At 40.0% G+C, this 21668-nt stretch overlaps 2 protein-coding genes across 2 annotated transcripts in view; one reads left to right on the forward strand and one right to left on the reverse strand.

The window, feature by feature from the left end:
• The window catches only part of GAR1 (GAR1 ribonucleoprotein), a 58321-nt gene that overhangs the window by 33092 nt on the left and 3561 nt on the right, over positions 1-21668 (reverse strand). The window lies entirely within an intron of this gene.
• Positions 1-21668, forward strand: part of CFI (complement factor I) — a 43335-nt gene that overhangs the window by 6084 nt on the left and 15583 nt on the right. The window contains exons 2-8 of the mRNA XM_040237472.1: positions 1476-1523; positions 7919-7978; positions 10824-11103; positions 12930-13083; positions 15994-16157; positions 16978-17091; positions 17234-17344. Coding sequence (XP_040093406.1) covers positions 1476-1523; positions 7919-7978; positions 10824-11103; positions 12930-13083; positions 15994-16157; positions 16978-17091; positions 17234-17344 — 931 coding nt within the window. The remainder of the gene's footprint in view (positions 1-1475; positions 1524-7918; positions 7979-10823; positions 11104-12929; positions 13084-15993; positions 16158-16977; positions 17092-17233; positions 17345-21668) is intronic.

A 21668-nucleotide genomic window follows, 5' to 3' on the forward strand; every position in this document is an offset into this window, starting at 1 on the left:
GCTGCTGCTGCTAAGTTGCTTCAGTCGTGTCCACACTAGAGTGAGAAATTAGCCAATGTCTTTCAAAACTACAACTGCTAATTTCTTTAATTCAGCGATTTTACTCCCAGGTAAGTACTGACAAATATACTTAGCGTGCAGGGGAAATGATGTGTATTAAATGAGGAGATTTATCACAGCACTGTTTATAATAACAGAACATTGGAAACAATCTAAATGCCCTTTGTTGGCTACTGGTTGTAAATTATACTGCTGTTGGGGGTGCAGAATTAGAGAGTAAAGTATGGGTTCACATATACAGTGATGATCTCTGGAAAGGTTCACTAGGAACTATAAAGTGGTTGACTCTGGGGTAGTGCTTGAGTGTGTTGAATGGATAACAGAAGGAGAGAAATATAATTTTTACAGGCACCCTTTTGAACATGTTTGTAATATTTCTATGTGTTTTCTATTTTTTAAAATATCAATTAAAAATGAAAAAAATTTTCATCCATTTTACATTCATTATAAAAAAACAAGACCAAGAAACTACACCATTGTTTTGTTTTGTTTTGCACTCTCTGAGGCAAAAGTGATGGAAATGACCCTGAAATAAAATTGAAGGAAAAAATTGCTAGTGAAGACCATGATGAGAAGGAACTGAGGCCATATAGGGCCTAAAACTCTTTCGATGGAAATGTTTCTGATCTGATTGTTAACTTTCAGGATATGAACTGTTTATTCACTTCTGGAAGAAAGACAAAAGTTTATATTGCTTACTCTTTTTGAAACTTTTCCATCTTATTCCTCAGTGTTTTCCAGGGAAATCATGATTGTACCTGTTGGCCATCATGATGCAATCATCACAAAATCTAAGTGGCATATAACTTGATTTAGTTTACTCGCCTGCAGGTTAGCTGGAGATCATCTCATCTAAGGTGGGCTCAGCTGGAGTGATTCTTCGTTGCTGGCCTGATCGTCTTCTTCCCATAGCTATGGCAGAGAAGCAGAAGGACAAACCCAATTGCACAAGTACCCTCCAAGCATCTCTTATGTCACATATGCTGACTTCCTGTTGTCCAAAGCAAGTCACTGGCCAGGCCCAGAATCCAGAAATAGGAAAATATACCTCCCCTCTCCGGAGGAAGAGATAACAGCAAAGGATAGGATGAAGAGTAGTAGAACTGGGGCCATAAGCAGTCTACCTCAGCCAGCATCACATTAGCGTTTGCATAGGCTCTTAAGTGTTTATTTGTGCCGTCCCATGTATTTTGCACTTGCTGTTCGCAACAGCTCTGTGAGGATATTATTTTTATTTTCCACATTTCACAGAAGAAGAAACAACCATAAAGGTAAAGTCATTTACCCAATATCACACAACTAGTTAGCAGTAGAAGGGGAATTTTTGACTTTTTTACAGCAAACAGTAGGAGGGAAAATGGTGGACTTTTGCTCTATTTGGTCATAATTGATCATTTTTTTCCTTTTGTTTATAGGATAATTTTAGAAAACAAGGAAAGTCAAAGGCAGTGAAGAAATCAGAGGTAAAGCTATGTGGCTGTATACCGGGGTGGGATAGTAGATTTTTTTTTTTTTTCTTGTTTGTTGTCTAATAACCAACCATCCATCTAAAATGGCTTCACTGGGAAATTCCCTGGAGGTCAAGTGGTTAGGCCTTTCATCATGCTTCACTGCCAAGGGTGCAAGATCAATCCCTGGTCGAGGAACTAAGATCCCACAATCCGTGTGCCATGGCTAACAAAACAGCTAACCTGTACTCCTGCCTAGAATAAAAAGATAAAGTTTACAGCAGGATAATTATTACAGCTTCACAAATACCAAAGAAATGATCCCTCCTAAAACAAAAGAAATAGCAGCTAAGGGAATTGAGTCATGATTTAGATTACTACTAAGCTATAGTAGTAGTAACTAAAAATTTTTCTGCATGTGCCCCCAGTATATGTAAATATATTTATTTATAAATAATATATACTCTACTGTATAAATATACTTTAAAAAGAAAATTTAAAAACAAGTATTTTAATAATAATCTTACTGTTAATCTTTAATGAAGTAATATCATCAAATACACTATTTTAAAATTTTTTCATTTGATTTTAATATCATATTAGTTGGAAAAGATATCTTACAAAGAGCTGCTGCTGCTGCTGCTAAGTCAACATACACAATAAACACAGGGAAATTTCAATAATGATATTCGATGGAAACCTGTATTTCAATTAGTCTCTTTAATATTGTTGATTGGGGGAGGGTTGGCTTCTTTTCATAGCTGATTAGCTTTCTATTGTCTTGAACCCCATGGTGTAGCTAATGAACAGCTTCTACTGTAGCTGAAAGTGTAGACTCTGCCATTTTTTTGTTTATTGATGTTGTATTTTGGCATTATTGTCAATCTGGTATCATTTCACTACATGAATCTCTAAATCACCTGTCCATCTGCGAAGATTATTTCAGCTAAAACTAGATGATATAATCTATAATGTCCCAAAATCAAGCACATGAATATGATTCTCCATCCTAAAACAGCAACCTTCTCTTGACCCCATGTTGTTGTTTAGTCACTCAGTCATGTCCAACTCTTTGCAACCCCATGGACTGCAGCACGCCAGACTTCCCTGACCTTCACCATCTCCTGGAGCTTGCTCAGACTCATGTCCATTGAGTTGATGATGCCATCCAACCATCTCAACCTCTGTCATCTCCTTCTCCTCCTGCCTTCAATCTTTCCCAGCATCAACGTCTTTTCCAATGAGTCAGCTCTTCACATCAGGTGGTCAAAGTATTGTAGCTTCAGCTTCAACATCAGTTCTTCCAATGAATATTTGGGACTGATTTTCTTTAGGGTTGACTGGTTTGATCTCCTTGCAGTCCAAGGGACTCTCAAGAGTCTCCTCCAACACCACAGTTCAAAATCAACAATTCTTCGACGCTCAGCCTTCCAACTCTCACATCCATGCATGACTACTGGAAAAACTATAGCTTGACGAGACGGACTTTTGTTGGCATAGTAATGTCTCTGCTTTTTAATATGCTGTCTAGGTTTATCATAGGTTTTCTTCCAAGGAGCATGTCTCCTTTAATTTCATTGTTGCAGTCACCATCTGCAGTGATTTTGGAGCCCAAGAAGATAGTCTGTCACTGTTTCCATTGTTTTCCCATATATTTGCCATAAAGTGATGGGATTGGATGCCATGATCTTAGTTTTCTGAATGTTGAGTTGAAGTCAGCTTTTTCACTCTCCTCTTTTACCTTCATCAAGAGACTCTTTAGTTCCTCTTCACTTTCTGCCATAGGGTGGTGTCATCTGCATATCTGAGGTTATTGATATTTCTCCTGGTGATCTTGATTCCAGCTTGTGCTTCATCCAGCCTGGCATTTCACATGTTGTACTCTGCATGTAAGTTAAATAAGCAGGGTGACAATATACAGCCTTGACGTACTCCTTTCCCAATTTTGAACTAGTCTGTTGTTCCATGTCCGGTTCTAACTGTTGCTACTTGACCTGCACACAGATTTCACAGGAGTCAGGTAAGGTGGTCTGGTGTTCCCATCTCTTTAAGAATTTTCCACAGTTTGCTGTGATCCACAGAGTCAATGGTTTTATTGTAGTCAATAATGCCCTCCAATTATTACCCCATTTCTCTGTGCTTCTTGACATCTAATCTTCAAAAAAGTTGCTATGCTCAGTTTTTCTTTCTATTATCTCTTGGAGCTTCCCAACCCAGTCTGGCTTGAGTTCCCACATTCTATCAAAATAACCTTTGTCAAGATCCCCATCTTACTGAAGGAGTATCACACAACTGCTAATCATCCCTTCCTTCTCTCTGTGTCTGTGTCACCATTTTCTGTTTGTCTTTTACTTCACTGGCCATGTCTTCTTATCTCCTTTACCAATTCTTCATTATCTGCCTACCCTCTCAACATCATTTGCTCACATCCTCCAGTGGATAAGCCAAAGTCTTTTCAGTAGCCAACAAGGTCCTATGTGATCAATCACACATTCCTCCAATTCTCTGGCCTCATCCCCTCCTGTTCTCCCTTCGGCCATTCACAGCCCTCCAGCCACACCAGCGTCCTGGTCCAAAAGCCATCACATATACTTCTACCCCTCAACTTTTGCTCTGGCTGTTTCCTCTGACTATGACACTTCACCCCTAGATATCTGCATGGCTTACGCACTCACCTTCAGGCATATGCTCCAAGGTAAACATTTCCTCAAAGCCTTCCTTGACAACCCTATATGCAAAAGTAGCAATCCTTCCCCTCACTCTCCACAATCTCTCTCTCTCTCTTACTGTGTCTTTGTATTTGTCACCTTATGTCATACTACATATTTATTCTTTTTTTAAAAAAAAAATTTTATTTATTTGTCTGCACTGGGTCTTATTTGGAATCTTTAATTGTGACATGTGGGATGTCACGCATCTCCCAGGATTGAACCTGGGCCCCCTGCATTGGAAACACAAAGTCTTAGCCACTGGATCACCAGGGAAGTCCCTATGTTTATTCTTTATTTACTTTTTGCGCTTGTGTCTCCAGGACCCAGAACAGTGCCCAGCATATAGTAGGCTCTCAATAAATAGTGAATGAATATGCTGTGAAGAGCCAATCCATATTCAAATATTAGAAAAAGTTCATTTCTGTCTTTCTACTTTTTCAATAAAACATACAAAGTTATTTTACCCTCTGGGTTATCTTCACATCCCCGGGGTTTATGTAATCTACTTTGAAAATTATGGCACAATAGGAGTGGCTCTCCATCCTTGGGGAGTATAAGAATCTTTATGGAGCTTCTTTACAGTACAGATTCCAAGATCTTCCCTCAGAAATTCTGATTCAGGAGGTCTACTGCTTGGGTCTAAGAATCTGCATTTGCAAGATTATACACCTCATGAGTGATGCAGACAGTCCCAGGCTACAACTGGGAGTACTTTTCATGTATTTGGGACTTTTCTTTTTCAGCTTTTAATTCCGCTCAATAAAAATGGGGGAAAGACTTCTTTAGCATACTCTATCAACTCACACATAGCTTACACACAGAATGATTCAGTTTGTCCAATCTCCCTAGACCAGTGGTTCTCAAGGTTTTGGATTATAAAGACTATATATAGATGGCTATCTGTATCAGTCAGTTTTGGCTATGCTGCAATAAGAACCAATCCTCAAATCTTAGTGGCTTGACATAAGAAAAGCTAATTTTCTCTTGTACAAAGACTGTGGGTCTGGGTAACTCTCCAGTGAACATGTCCTCCATGTGTTGGCCCAACTTTCTGAGCTGGTTTGATTCTATGGTGCCTCTGAAACACATGTTCCCCTGATCACCATAGCAGAGCAGAAGTGAGTAGCATTGTTGAGCACTGGAAATTAAATGTTTCTACCTGAAACCAATACATGTTACTTCAGCTCACATTTCTGTGGACAAAGCAAGTCACCACCACATCCAGCCACAAGAAGGAAATGTAATCTCACCATTTGCTTGAAAGTAAGAGTTACATAAGATTTTAGTAAACAGTATTATGTATACCACAAAAACAAATCCTAAGAAAATACTTAGATCCACCACTCTTCCTTTCACCATCAACTATAGGCAGAATAAAGTGAAAGTGAAAAGTGAAGTTGCTCAGTCGTGTCCGACTCTTTGTGACACCATGGACTGTAGCCTACCAGGCTCCTCCGCCCGTGGGATTCTCCAGGCAAGAGTATTGGAGTGGGTTGCTGTTTCCTTCTCCAGGAGATCTTCCCAACCCAGGGATCAAACCTGGGTCTCCCGCATTGCAGGCAGATGCTTTACCATCTGAGCCACATAGTAGCTGTAATTTTAGTATCTGTTATCGTAGGAAGGAAGGAAGTTACACAATCAATATAATTTCAGTGATGATTTAAATAATTTTGCTTCTTTTTAATTTTAACAGCTTCTGCACACATTGGAAAGATAAATACACATGAATGTATGAGGAATAGTTTATATTCTGTCTACAGCAAATACTGGTGTAAAAATACATGTACAAACCCCTTTAATAATGTCCTCTAAGATCATCAACCTGCTCTAGACATTGAGGATCCTGAACAACTGTGACTTACCCAGTCACTTTAGAGCTAAAACTTTTTGCCATCAGGTTTTACACAGTGAATAAGAAAGCCTTACTTTTACTGTTTTCCGCCATCACAATAATTTTCTAACTTTCCTTTGATTATTGCCGTTGTCAGCAGTCACAGTGTTGGTATTTGCCATTACCATCAACCTTAAGTTTTAAATGGCGATATTATCATAAAATTGATTCCACTTACAATAAGAAATTATAGAAATAGAAAACTGCTTAATTTCAAAGGCAATCTTCTCCCCCATGCTCTGGTTACACCTTCTCCCATCCCATCCTCAACCTTATTCTAACAATTTTGCCCTTTCTCTCTTAAAGCTTCCATCTTTCCCATTCCGTTGGATTACTGACCTTACCCTTTACTCATGATGAAATCTCACCTAACAACAGAAATCTCTTTTTACTGTGTCCATTTATGATACTATCTTTCCATTTTTCTCCCTTCAAAGCCTAACCTGTGGTGGATTCATGTCAATCTATGCCAAAACCAATACAGAATTGTAAAGTAAAAATTAAAAATAAATAAATTAATTAATTAATTAAAAAAAAAAAAAGCCTAACCTTAATGTTTTCTATACTGAAAGCTTGATGACCTTCTTTTTCATTTAGCTGTATTTTACAAAATTAATTCTATACACAATTACAAAGGCAAATAATACCACATGGCTTAAAATCATGGTGATATTAAAATATTTAATAATTTATTTAACAATTGTTTGGGCTTAGATGGACTTCCCCAGTGGCTCAGATGGTAAAGAATCTGCCTGCAATGCAGATTACCCAGGTTCAATCCCTGGGTCAGGAAGATCCTCTGGAGAAAGGAATAACAACCCACCCATTCTCTTGCCTGGAGAATCCCATGGACAGAGGAGCCTGGAGGGCTACAGTCTTTGGGGTCACAAAGGGTCAGACACGACTGAGCAACTAACACAGACACACATAACGTAAAACATCTCTATCACACACACCTCCTCACCCTTGATTCTCTCTAAGTAGAGACAACAACTTTCAAATATTTGTTTCTTCTGCTGTTTTATGAGATTCTTAAAAACATATTCATACAGCCATTCTTTTAACTAATCCTTTGGTTCTTTTAGCCACTCCATCTTCTTCAGAAGTAGTAGGTGCCTCAGTTGCTAAGCTTTTCTGGGGTTCTCCGGGGGTTAATTTGCTTTATTCTTATGGACTTCCCTCATTAGGTTTGGGTTTCATTTCTCTGTCATTTGCTAAACCTATTACCACCTGCCCATCTGCTTTCCGGCTTCCAACCTTTCAATAATATCCCAAGTCTATAATCCTCTTCCCCATTCTCCTTGGCCTTATTGATTATGCCTTTTTTAAAAATTCTATTACTCTCGTTTTAATGAAACTTGGAGAGGAGGCAGAAGTTTCTGTAAAGTCTGTGTTCAGTCTCCCATGTCCGAGTAGAGGACCAATCAACAGAGTTAACCCATGCTTCTGTTTCCATTTCTTCACTGCCCATTCTGGCCTCAGCTCACCAAGGTCTGGTTTCTGCTTCTGACATTCAGTTAAAACTTCTGCCTCAAGGATCCCAGTCATCTTTGTCCATCAAATTCAGTGGCCTTTTTTTCAGCTTCCTCTTCTGAAGCTCTCTGCAAAATTAGACACATGAGCAACATCTCTCTGGCTGAAAAGCAAAATATCTTCTGCTTATTCCACATCTTCAGCTGCTAAAGGGTAAAATTCTCCTCAGTGTTCTTTGTGTGTGTGTGTGTGTTTTTCTTTTTTTTTTGGTTTGTTTTTGGGGGGTCTTCTTGGTTGTTTATGTGTTTTTTCACCATCCATTCAATGCATTCCAGGCTCACCATGCCCCTGAAGCAAGCCTGAGCAAGGAGACAGAAGCGTCATCTGAAGTGAAGGTCAGAGTCTATATAATTACTTGCTGTTATATTGTTGTAGCCACGCGTTCCGGGGAAACAAACTCACTCAGAAGGACAATGCAGATAGTGGAGTGCAGTTTATCACACCGGCGGACCCAACGCAGAGTCTCCTCTTAGCCAAAGGCCCCGACCAGTTTTTGTGAAAACCTTATATACCCTAAGTGTATGTGCCCAAACCCAAAGATACAATTAAAGTTAACCCGTAATTCATATGCCTTAAGCCTAGGTAGTTAAGAGTGGACAATTATCAATAGGTCTGTGGTCATACTCCAATAAGCATAATAGAATTTATGATTCTATTCGGTTACACAGATAATTAGGGTATTCTTTTAGAGAGTCTAGCTACAAGCCCTGGGGCTCTTCCATGGGGTGGGGGATGGGTGCGGGGCGGCGGGTGGTGGTGGGGGGGCGGGTCTGGTTTTCCAGTCGGTATGTGGCTTCCATAGATACTGGGCATAAATAACTCAAAGTCCACAGTCCAGCCCAAGATTGAGTCCTGCTTTCAAGATGGAGCCTGTTCTGTCTGTTTCCTCCTTCGATATGTGACTCTTCATGGGACGAAGTGTCTTTTAATTTTTTGTTTTTGCTCTAAAAATGACTGAAAAGTCGATGACACTTGTCCAAGTTTCAGTCTAAAACTCAGGGGAAAATGACACCTCAGAAAGGGATAAATTTGGGAAAAAAAGCAAATTTTTCACCTAATTAAAATATTGATTTTTCAATAGAAAGGTGATTGTCCCTAAAAGGGTGACTGTCCTAGCTGTCAGGGCACTTAAATTTTATCAGTGGAAGGTACAGGAGCTAAATAATTACAAAGTTCAACTCTAATAAGTGCTACCAAAAAAGACACATGGAACCATGAAAAGTATTAAGTAGTAGATTTTATTCTAGACCAGTGTATCAAAAATTGGTGTATTTAATGATAAATTTGTCAAATTTCCCAGTTATTTGATAAAGTTTACTAAAAATCACATCAGATAGAATGACTTTCACAGCTTTTGCAAAGTTTTATGTGGTCTTTAAGTGACTGATTTTTTTTCTTCATCACAGCCCTTAAAGATTGTTTAACTTGTTTCTGCCCACTGAGCAAGAGTAGAGGTTGGGGAGGGGAGGGGACTCTTATGGCCCAAGGCTGGGGAGACCAGACAAAAGGATGCCCATCCATCAATGGGATACCTGGAGCACACAGAGAGAGAGAGCATTAACTTTCCACAACTGGCTTTTGACCCAATTGAACTACTTCCAGCCTTCACTGTATTTCCTCTGGATTCCTGCAGGTGTTTTTTTTTTTTTTTTTTTTTTAGCAGCACTGATCACATGTGGGATCTTAATTTCCCAACCAGGGATGGAACAGTGGGCCCTGCAATGGAAGCATGGAGTCTTAACCACTGGACTGCCAGAGAATTCCCACACAGGTCTAATTGGCCTCCTGCCTAGCTGTCTGATCTGATCTCCAGAAAGATCTTCCACCAATGCAAATTTAAGAAAATTCAAAAAAAGTCTCCCAGGGCTCCCTGAGGACCTCCTGCCTTATCCCCCACCACCCTCTTACTCTTATCTGTCAGCCTGAAATGTGCTGTTTTTACTGTGTTCTGCCTGGAGTGTGTACCCACCCCACCCTGCCAGTAGACTCCTCCTGAGCGCTCTTAGAACTCAATCCAGACATCAGCTCTTCTTGGAGATGTTCCCAAGCCTCCTGGTCAGGCCAAGGACCCAGAACACAATCCTGATGGCATCTTTGGCCCATGTCTACTAGAGAGCTTGAGCCTGTCTACCCTGACTCAGGTCTACCAGAGGCGGGCTTGCCTGTCTCTCTTTCGGTTGGGAGGCAGGGTTTCCTAACCAGTGGCCATCCCAGCTGAAGCACACACAAACCTAGAGCCCATCAGGTGGGACCGCTCATGATGTGCACCACCCTTCCTGTGTTTTGCTGGCACCAACCCTCTGCTAACACCTGACTTTCCTCCCTTTGCTTAGATGCTCCATGAGGCCTTTTAAAATGCACCTGGAGGGACTTCCCTGGTGGTTCAGTGGTTACGATTCTGCGTTTCCACTGCAAGGATTGAGAGTCTGATCCCTAGTTGGGAAACTAAGATCCTCGATGCCCCATGGAGTGGCCAAAAAAAAAAAAAAAAAGTCCCTGGAAAGATGTAGTCTCTCCCACTCTGGATCTCCAAGAGTACTGCCTCCTGTTTGTATGACTGTTACATCACTTACCCTAGTTATTATGTGTATTTCTATCTTACCGTCGAGATGTCAAACCCTTGAAAGACAGAGCCAATGTCACATTCATTTTACCAGGATTTGGCACAAAGTAGAAGTTTGGCAAATGGTTTTGCTTTTATTAATAGAATTAATCAACTTCATTCATCAGTTCATTCCATGAGACTACAATCAGCACCGAATTTGCTACTCCTTAAGGTGACTGGTGAGATACATTGATTTCTTCAAAGGCAGAATTTTATGTTGGCTTTTGAATAATTACAGCTCCCACCGATTTCATGCCTAGTACCTGCCAACTATTATACACATCTTATTTCTAAACCTGGCAATAACCTTGCAAAATAGAAGATAATATCCCCATTTTACAGATGAGGAAGCTCATGTTTCATGACGGTAGGTAACTTGCTCAAGACCAATTTAACTGTAAGTGCCCAAGTTGAGACTAGAAGCCAGGGTTGTTTGAGTCTAAAAACCACAAGACCACATCACCCTCATCTATGCTGTGGAGTAGGTGAGTCTGTTTTGTTTCTTTCCTTCAGGTTTTCATCTTTAAAAAGATTTTACCTTGTTGCTAAGTTAATGTTTATTTTGTGCTTTATAGCCCACTTCAACACCAGACACATCTCAAAAAGATTTCGTGGATAAAAAGTGCTTAACTGAAAAATACACACATCTCTCCTGCAATAAAGTCTTCTGCCAACCATGGCAGAGATGCATCGGTGGGACCTGTCTTTGTAAACTTCCTTATCAGTGCCCGAAGAATGGTAGCAGGGTGTGTTCAACTAATGGGAAAAGCTACCCAACTTACTGTCAGCAGAAGAGTTTTGAATGTGTTCGTCCTGAGGCAAAGTTTTTAAAAAGTGGAGCATGCACAGGTGAAGGTAGGAAAAGCCTAGTTTATTATATTAAGAAGAAAATTGTCTACTATATTTTCTATTAGAAAATACTTCTCCTTTGGAATGTTATAACGACAACTCAAAATTCTTCTCTAGACCCTCAGTAGTAGTTGGGGTGATAATAAAGAAATTAGGAATCAGCAGAACACAGCCACCCATTGAATCTAGAGCATGTGACCCTGAGGCTGGTCCTTCCCACTCCCAGCGCCTGTGCCACTCTCTGCTGCCCAGCCTGTCAGAACCATCCCTACTCTCACTTCTACTTGGCTAAAGGGATTGTTCCCAGAGCTGTTGAGTTGCTTTAGAACCCAGGGGGAAATGCTTTACATGAGATTGGGACTGAAATAGAACCTCTTTGGACCCCCAACCCCAGTCATTTCTTCCAGTTTCCATCCCACCAACCCCTACCCCTCTCCCTAGCCCCAGCCTCAACAGCTCTGATCCGAGGTTTAGCTCAGGCCACTGCTGGCCAAGGACATACTCCACCCTAGCAAATGACACATCAGATCGGAGAGCTTGTCAAGACTTCATCCAGGTGCCTAATGTAGCGAGGAGGCTGGGACCCTGATACATGAATTAGTGGAGTGATTAAGATGAAAAGACTCTTGGGCTGCCCTGATGGCTCAGTGGTAAAGAATCAGCCTGCCAATGCAGGAGACACGGGTTCAATCCCTGGTCCAGGAAGATCCCACATTCCTTGGAGCAACTAAGCCCCTGCACCACAACTACCAAGCCTGTGCTCTAGAGCCCAGGAGGCACAACCACTGAAGCCCATGCTCCTTAGAGCCTGTGTACCACGGCAAGAGAAGCCCCCGCACCGGAAGCCCGTGTGGGGCAATGAAGACCCAGCGCAACCAAAAATAAATAAGAAGACTGAGAGTCTCACTGTCAGTCAGATTTAGTTGCAAGCCCCTCCAAGCACCCCCTTCATTATTGACAAGCTGTGCAGCCTCTCTGGACTGCAGTTTCCGCATCTGTAAAATGTAACAGTAGTTCCTAACTCTTAAGATTCTTGTGAAACTTAAACCATGTTCATAAAGCTCTGTGAAGAGCGAACAAGAAGTGCTCATGAAATTTGAACTATGACAGCAAGTTTCAAGCTTGTTGTCTTTGGATATAAATTATCACAGACATTTCATGAATTTACAGAAGAATGCTTGAAACATTCTTTTTAAAGATACCATGATGTGCACCAGAACTCACTAGCCTAAATATTTTTGTGTTGCTGAGTTAAGATGCTGAGGTACTGTGGACAGGAGGAAGGAAGATCCCTGAGTCCAGCTCTCTTACCTGTTGGAGAGGAGGAAAGCAATAGTGGAGATTATTCTGCCAGTGTCAGACTTCCGTTCTCTTCAGGCATGCAGTGCCTTAAGTATGTGAGAATATGTAAATCTTTCTTACATATTCTTTACTTGTTTGGCTTACTTTTTAAAGCACGGATTTTGGAGTCAGATCAATATAGCAAGTACAGATTCCTGGCTTCACACCTTGAGCAAGCAACTTAATCTCATATATAAAACTGGATAAATGCAGGTTCCTCATGTGTAAAAATGGAAATAAATATCACCCTCGTCTTCATAAAATTGACGTGAGGATTTTATTATTATTTTTTTACAACTGGGTAGTTTAGCCACTGATACATAATAAACTCACAAAATAATTGCTTACCATTGTTAACATCTTCATAGTTTTCAAAGTTAATTAAAAATTATGCATTTTATTTCTTTAGAGGCTTTTAATCAAGAGGAGAAAAAATGAATGCCTGACTATTGCTAATTCTTTAAAAAAAATTTTTTTTTTTTAAATTTTAGGGCAGTTTAGTGTTTCCTTGTCAAATGGAAAACAAGATTCAGAAGGACTTGTTGAAGTAAAACTTGCAGACCAAGATAGAAAAATGTTTGTGTGTGGAGACAGCTGGAGCATTACTCAGGCCAACGTGGCCTGCCTTGACCTTGGATTTCAACTGTGAGTGCTTGCTCACTGAATTTTCCCAGGGCTGATTTTATTCTTCCAACTATTTGTCTTTTGATTACCCTGTCTTTCCATACCTCAACTTCCTCAAATGTAACCTCAGAATACTAACTACCTGCCTCACAGCGCAGTCATAAGGATGAAATGTGTTTATGCTTCACTAGTACAGTTCATGGGGTCGCAAAGAGTCGACACGACTGAGCAACTTCACTCACTCTCTCAGTACTTAGAACACTACTGAGCGTACAGATTGTAGGTTTGCTCAGGTCTCTGGATGCAAATCCTTTGCTGATCCGTAGAGGTGCATACTCTACATTTGCATCTGTACAGTTGCATGCATAACTCTCTATTCATCTATGATTATGTCCATTCTTTCGTACCTAATGTTGTTTGTATACTCTTTCTTTCTCATTTTTTCTCGTCAACCTTGCAAAGATTTGTCTATTGGATTAATGTCTTTAGCTTTTATATTTGTAAATTTTCTTTTGTTTCTTTGTTTTCATTAATGTTTGCTGTTATCTTTGACTCTCTCTCTCTATGGTTTTCCCTATTGTACTTTTTCTAATTCTGTGAGTTAAATCCTTAGCTTGTCAGCTTTCAGTTTTTCTTACTTTCTAATATAAGCATTTAAGGTACAAATTTCCCTCTAGTTAATGCTTCATCTGCATGCCTTTACAAGTGAGTATTCTATTTACTGTTCAGTTCAAAATATTTCTAATTTTCAGTATAATTCCCCCTTGACTCAACCATAATTTAGAAGTTTCTTTTTTTACTTTCCTAATGAATATATTAGTTTGTTTTTGGTTAACTTTTTGTTATAAATTTCCTATTTAATTGTCTTGTGGAGAGAGAATTTCTCCACATGAAGACAATTGTTTAAATATTTTTTGAGACTTCCTTTGTACTGAGTATATTTCAAATGCTTCATATGCAGGGTTCTACATAATAGTTGTGTTAGAATAAAAATTTTTATTCCATTAGAATAAAAAAGCATGTCAATGGCTTTATTCAAGTATTTTCCCATTTATTTATTTCTAAGTTTTCAAGGTCTTTATCTTTTGAGTGTGTCCCTTATAAACAGCATATCTCTCTCTTTTTTTTTTTTAAATACAATATGATGATCGCTGAAGAGCAGTCCATTTACATTATTGTGATTATTTACTTGTTGATTATCCTGTCTTATTTGGAGCTTATTATTTACCCTTTTCATATCCTCTTGTTTCTCCCTTTTAAAAATTCTGTTGAGTTAATAAAGCTGTTGTTTTCTTAATCTTCTTTTTCTTCCTCTACTTGGTTTGAAAATTATGTACACCCTATTTCTATTCCATTAATGATTATCTTCACATTTATACCATGAATCCTTAAATTATGAAGTTCTTGCCCTCTTCAGAAATAATACAAAGAATGTCGTTTCCATATCAACTGTTCAGTATTTTGTCCCACCTTATTTGTATATATTCCTGAAGCTAATTGCTATCATTACATAATAAGCAATTAACAGTACTGTTGTTCGGTCTGTGGTTATTCAGATGGACTTCATGTTTGCCAACTTCTTGGTTTGTTGTTGCTTCTTGCATCTCACTTTTTCATTTTTCATTCAATTTTCTTCTTCCTAAACCACATCTGCTAGTAGTTCATTAGTGAGAGTCTCTTATCATTAAATTGAGTCATGAGATAGTTCTTATTTTTGACAGTTTGTAACCTACAACCTATGATTCAACCTAATGGCAAACTCTCTCACTCTTTGATCTCCCAGTATTCTGTTCTTATCATACTTTGTATAAGCTCATGAACAGACTTCTCTGATTTAGCCAGTGGGTATTTCCTTTAATTCCTTAAGACTCATTGAGGGCATTTATCTAGTACTTTCAGATAGTCATAATTTGAGAGATTTCTCAGCTTATTCACCTGTCAGACTGCCCCAAATGACTTCCATTTGTTCTCACATTTCGATTCAGTTTGGCACAATTTCATGACTACTATATCTTCATTATGGATCTTTGTTCCCTTTAATTGCTCTCTTTTTCCCTTTCATTGTAATTTATTGGACATTTACATTGCCATTACTGCTTAATTTTTTGCTTACATTTGCCTCCTGCATCTTTGCTGAACCTTTTATTTTTAACCCATTTTCCCCCATTAACTTCTAGAGAAAAGCAGAGAGCAATTGAATGTTCTGGAAGCTCACTGTAACTCACCATCTCTAGGACACTGGGTCATTGAGGTAGCCTCTTAGCTACACAAATTCTGAACAAACTGAGAAGTCCAAGCAATGGCATATAGATGTCAAATACCACTTAACACTGTCAAGACTGAATTGAGGCCATAGCTTAGCATAAAAGTAGAGAATTAAGCCAACTGTTAGAATTAAACTAACTCAATCTCTCTGATCCCAGGTAACCATGGAGCCAACCAGGTAAGACTCAGCATGGGGCAGGGGGAGAATGGAAGAGCAGGGTTGACCTGACCTGCTTTTTATTTCCAAGATTTCCTGATCAAATTAATCTTCTCCCTTTTCTGGAGAAAAGAGGAGTTAACCGGTAGAGAGGCCAAGGATGACACATCTCAGGTTGGAAAGAAATCAGGAATGTTTGATCAAAGAGGCATTTCTTCTTAACAAGAAACAGAGGAGGAGAAACCAATATTTTTGGTTGCTTGTCATATTTTGAACTTTTCGGTCAGTTTAAATTGATTGTTTTTGTTTATCTTTACAAAACTCAGTGAGGGAGTTATATTCCTTGTTACTAAGGAAGATATGGAAGCTCAGAGAATGTAAGCGTCTTGCCTAACCTATCACCCATACATAGAAAATAAAAGGAAATTAGTCCCTCACCTCCTCCAGTAGAATTATAAACACAAAGCACTAATTGTTCTACTTCAACGTTTCATTTGTTTGATTTGCAGAGGTGCTCTTGATACTCATAGAAGAGATCCTGATCTAAATTCCGCTGAATGTCTGCATGTGCGTTGTCGAGGATTAGAGACCAGTTTGGCTGAATGTACTTTCACTAAAGGAGTACACAATTCGGAAGGGGTGGCTGCCATGGTGTGTTACACAGAGGATGCAGGTTAGTAGAGAACTTGCCCAATATTTTCCCTTCCTTAGAAATTATTTCACACCAAGTCTGTAGTAAACAAACAAATTACAGATATCCTGTTGCCAGTCACACACAATGACAAAATCACATTTTGGGTTTTAGAGCCCAAATCGGTGCTTTTCCCCTATTGTACCTTTTTCCCATTCAAATATCCTTCTATCATTTACTTCCTACATGGGAAGTAAAGTTGTTTGATTCCCCTTTGATTCTTTGAACATATGGATTAAAATTGATGAAGCAAACACAAGTAAATATTAGAAGAAACTCAGCATCTCCTTTGAGGAGTCCAGCTGATTACATATTCCTTTAAAATAGTTAAATCACTGCCGCTTTTCTCCTTCATCCTGACGTTGGAATATTTTAGCTATATATGTAGTGTTAAAGATCATATCCTTTTTGGTGCTTAAAAAAAAAAGAGCCATCAAAATGTAAATGGCACTGCCCAAGTCAGCCTCGGGGTGGGGCTGGGTCAGCATGAAAGGAGTGGGTGAGCACCAGGGTTCGCCAGTGTCAGCAAGGGCTCCGGATTCTTGGGTCCCCTCCCCCAATCTCAGAAGAAGCCTCCACAGTAAATGCTGGCTTACAGAGATTAGCAAAGGACCTCCTTAAGCCAGCTTTGGCATTTATTTTCCCTGTTAATATATTATGGTAATGCTACCACTCGTGCATTTTATATCACTTTTTATCAGTGCCTGACTTTATCTTCATGCCACCATTATTCCAAAAATGTGGTAAAGATGTCATCCACAACTTCATAAATAAATTTCACACAGACAATTCTACTTTACAGCTCCTCCGAAAAAGGACTCCTTTCAATGTGCGAATGGGAAACACATTCCTCAGAAGAAGGCCTGTGATGGTGTCAATGATTGTGTAGACAACAGTGATGAGCTGTGCTGTAAAGGTAGAGATGACCCCAGCCTTTAAACTCCCAAGTGCTTTCTTCTAAGAAAACAGAAGCAACTTTCCCACTGACTTAAGATCCCAACTTATTGCATTTTAAGAATGAAAAAAAACCCTCCCCTCTTCTATTTGTGTTTGCACAGACTGCCGAGGTGAAGGTTTTCTCTGTAAATCGGGTGTTTGTATTCCAAAGCAGTATAAGTGCAATGGTGAGCTGGACTGTATCACAGGAGAAGATGAAGTTGGTTGTGAAGGTAATTTAAAGTTTTGTGGTTATGTTTTATTATTATTATTTGACCCAGGGGTTTTAGCAGACTTTGTAATTATTGCCTAGATCCAATTTGTCAATAGGGCCTGTAAAATGGCAATTCCTTTTTCTAAAGTTTTTACTGAAGTATAGTCAACTTACAATATTGTGTTAGTTTTAGGTGTGGGCTTCCCTGGTAGCTCCAGTGATAAAGAATTGAAACTGCAATGTTTGATCCCTGGGTTGGGAAGATCCGCTGGAGAAGGGAACAGCTACCCACTCCAGTATTCTGGCCTGGAGAATTCCATGGACAGAGGAGCCTGGCAGGCTATAATCTATGGGGTCACAAAGAGATGGACACGACTGAGGGACTAACACTTCACTTCACTTCATAGTGATATCCTATATATATATATATATATGGTCTCTTCCAGATTCTTTTCCCTTAGAGGTTATTACAATATATTGAATATATTTTCCTGTGCTATACAGTAGATCTTTGTTGGTTATCCATTGTGTGTTGGGGGGTGTGTGTCTGTATCTGTGTTTATTAATCCCAAACTCCTAATTTATCCCTCCTCTCTTCTTTTAAAAAATGGCAATTTCTAATTCAACATTCCTTCTGCATTTATTAACTGGAATCTTGTAGAGAAGAACTATTTTGTTTCCATGAAATACAGTTCATTATTGAAAGGCAAAGTATTATTTAATTCCTTCCTTTTGCTTACTACATTTGAAAGCAGTGAGCAGGTGCTCTTTGTTTTTAGTGTTCACTGGAAAACCTCCAAAGGTGGGGAATATTTACTAGGTACCTAACACATGCTGCAGTCCATGGGGTCGCAAAGAGTTGGACATGACTGAGCAACTGAACTGAACTGAACCTAATGCATCCCACCCAGACTGACTTCATGCTCCCATTAATGCATTTTGGAGGAAAAATCTTCCTAAGTTATATTTATTCATCTACTCAATGGATATTTATTGAGTTCTTACTGTGTGTGCTGGATCCTATTCTAAGACGCTGGGGCTACCACTGTGAATAACATTTCAAAATACCTGCACCTTCATAGATCTTATATTCTAGCGTAGGAAGAGAAACAATAAAGAAAAATAAGTAAAAATATCTAGTAAAATAATAAGTACTTTTAAAAAAAAGCAGGAAAGGAAGATATAAAAGGGGGGATAAATTCTGGAAGTGTAGATAAGGTGGCTTGGGAAGGTTCACTCACTTTTGTTTTTAGGTAAAGAACTGAAGGAAATGATGATCCAGCCATGCAGAAGTCTGTGGAAGAGTGTTCTAGGCAAAGGCAACAAGTAGTGTGGCTCTGCTAAGATAGGAACATTCCAGTATGTTTGAGGGACAGTCAGCAAGGAGGCTCATGTGGCAGGAGTTCCACCTGTGCATAGTGAGAGATTAAGAGACAAGCAGGAGGGGACTTCCCTGGGGGTCCAGTGGCTAAGACTCCACGGTCCCAATGCAAGGGTCCCAGGTTCAATTCCTGGCCAGGGAACTAGACCCCACATGCCCCAACTAAGAGTTCACATGCCACAACTAAAAGTTCCCTTGTGCTGCAACTGAGACCCAGGGCAGCCAAATAAATAAATTAAAAAAAAAAAAAAAAACAGGCAATAGGAGAGGTTGGAGAGGTGCTTCCTTGGAGTGATCAGGGCAGATCTAGGGACGTCTGTTAAGGAATGAAATGGGGACTCTAAGCAGAGGAACAGCATGATCTGAGTTACATTTTTGAATCAAGATTACTCTGGCTGCTGCATGGGGAATAGGCTGCATGAGGGTGAGGGGAGAAGCAGGGCGACCAGTGATGAAGCTACTGAGTAATCCAGGGAAGATGACAGTGACTAGGATAAGCTGGTAGGAATGGGAATGATGAGAAGCAGTCAGATTCTGGATATATTTTGAAACTAGAGCCAGAATGATTTGCTTATGGATTGGATGGGGGTGTGAGAACAAATGAGCAGTCAAGGATGACTCTGGGGATTTTGGCCTGAGAACGGAAAAGATGGAGCTCCCTTTCTCAAAGATAGGGAAGGCTGCTGGAGGAGTGTGTGCGGGTCCTTGCATCCACCTTACTTACATGGAGCAAATCTGGTGGTGTGCTGGTAAATGTTTAACAGTGGGCTTTGAAGAGGGAGAGGGACTCCCTAATTTGTAGCTTTTGCTAATTTCTGTGGTGTATATTATTCCTACCACGGATGATTTTAAGCCATTGACGTGATGTCACAGCACACAAGCTGGGAAGTGACACAACAGCCTCTTGTGTAGTGGTTGTGTCTGTGTCAGGACACCACTGCATTACTGTTAACGGCTTATTGTAGTGTTTTGTACTTGCCTTACCTTCCCTTTTCAACAGTACATGCCTTTAAAACAGAGGCTAACTATTTTTACATTCCACATGCCCCTGGTAAAGTGCCTTCTTTAAAGTGCATATGAACCTGGATGTTAGGTCCATGAATCAAGGCAAATTGGAAGTGGTCAAACAGGAGATGACAAGAGTGAACATTGACATTCTAGGAATCAGTGAACTAAGATGGACTGGAATGGGTGAATTTAACTCAGATGACCATTATATCTACTACTGTGGGCAGGAATCCCTTAGAAGAAATGGAGTAGCCATCATGGTCAACAAAAGACTCCAAAATGCAGTACTTGGATGCAGTCTCAAAGAATGACAGAATGATCTCTGTTCGCCTCCAAGGCAAACCATTCAATATCATGGTAATCCAAGTCTATGCCCCGACCAGTAACACTGAAGAAGCTGAAGTTGAACAGTTCTATGAAGACCTACAAGACCTTCAAGAACTAATACCCAAAAAAGATGTCCTTTTCAGTATAGGGGACTGGAAGGCAAAAGTAGGAAGTCAAGAAACACCTGGAGTAACAGGCAAATTTGGCCTTGGAGTACAGAACGAAGCAGGGCTAAGGCTAATAGAGTTCTGCCAAGAGAACACACTGGTTATAGCAAACACTCTCTTCCAACAACACAAGAGAAGACTCTACACATGGATATCACCAGATGGTCGACACCGAAATCAGATTGATTATATTCTTTGCAGCCAAAGATGGAGAAGCTCTATACAGTCAGCAAAAACAAGACTGGGAGCTGACTGGCTTGGATCATGAACTCCTTATTGCCAAATTCAGACTGAAATTGAAGAAAGTGGAGAAAACCACCAGACCATTCAGGTATGACCTAAATCAAATCCCTTATGACTATACAGTGGGAGTGAGAAATAGATTTAAGGGACTAGATCTGATAGATAGAGTGCTTGATGAACTATGGATGGAGGTTTGTGACATTGTACAGGACCCAGGGAGCAAGACCATCCTCCAAAAAAAGAAATGCAAAAAAGCAAAATGGTTGTCTGAGGAGGTCTTACAAATAGCTGAGAAAAGAAGGGAAGGGAAAAGCAAAGGAGAAAAAGAAAGATATACCCATTTGAATGCAGAGTTCCAAAGAACAGCAAGGAGAGATAAGAAAGCCTTCCTCAGTGATCAATGCAAAGAAATAGAGGAAAACAACAGAATGGGAAAGACTAGAGATCTCTTCAAGAAAATTAGAGATACCAAGGGAACATTTCATGCAAAGATGGGCTTGATAAAGGACAGAAATGGTATGGACCTAATAGAAGCAGAAGATATAAAGAAGAGGTGGCAAGAATACACAGAAGAACTGTACAAAAAAGATCTTCATGACCCACATAATCACAATGGTGTGATCACTCACCTAGAGCCAGACATCCTGGAATGTGAAGTCAAGTGGGCCTTAGGAAGCACCACTATGAACAAAGCTAGTGGAGATGATGGGATTCCAGTTGAGCTATTTGAAATCCTGGAAGATGATGCTGTGAAAGTCCTGCACTCAGTAAGCCAGCAAATTTAGAAAACTCAGCAGTGACCACAGGACTGGAAAAGGTCAGTTTTCATTCCAATCCCAAAGAAAGGCAATGCCAAAGAATGTTCAAGTTCAGTTCAGTTCAGTCGCTCAGTCGTGTCTGACTCTTTGCGACCCCATGAACCACAACACGCCAGGCCTCCCTGTCCATCACCAACTCCTGGAGTCCACCCAAACCCATATCCATTGACTCGATAACGCCATCCAACCATCTCGTCCTCTGTTGTCCCCTTCTCCTCCTGCCCTCAATCTGTCCCAGCATCAGGATCTTTTCAAATGAGTCAGCTCTTCGCATCAGGTGGATGAGTTTCCAGCTTCAACATCAGTCCTTCCAATGAACACCCAGGACTGATCTCCTTTAGGATGGACTTGTTATATCTCCTTGAAGTCCAAGGGACTCTCAAGAGTCTTTTCCAACAC

Source organism: Oryx dammah, unplaced genomic scaffold (assembly GCF_014754425.2).
Source record: "Oryx dammah isolate SB20612 unplaced genomic scaffold, SCBI_Odam_1.1 HiC_scaffold_3, whole genome shotgun sequence".
In the NCBI taxonomy this organism is placed as follows: Eukaryota; Metazoa; Chordata; class Mammalia; order Artiodactyla; family Bovidae; genus Oryx; species Oryx dammah.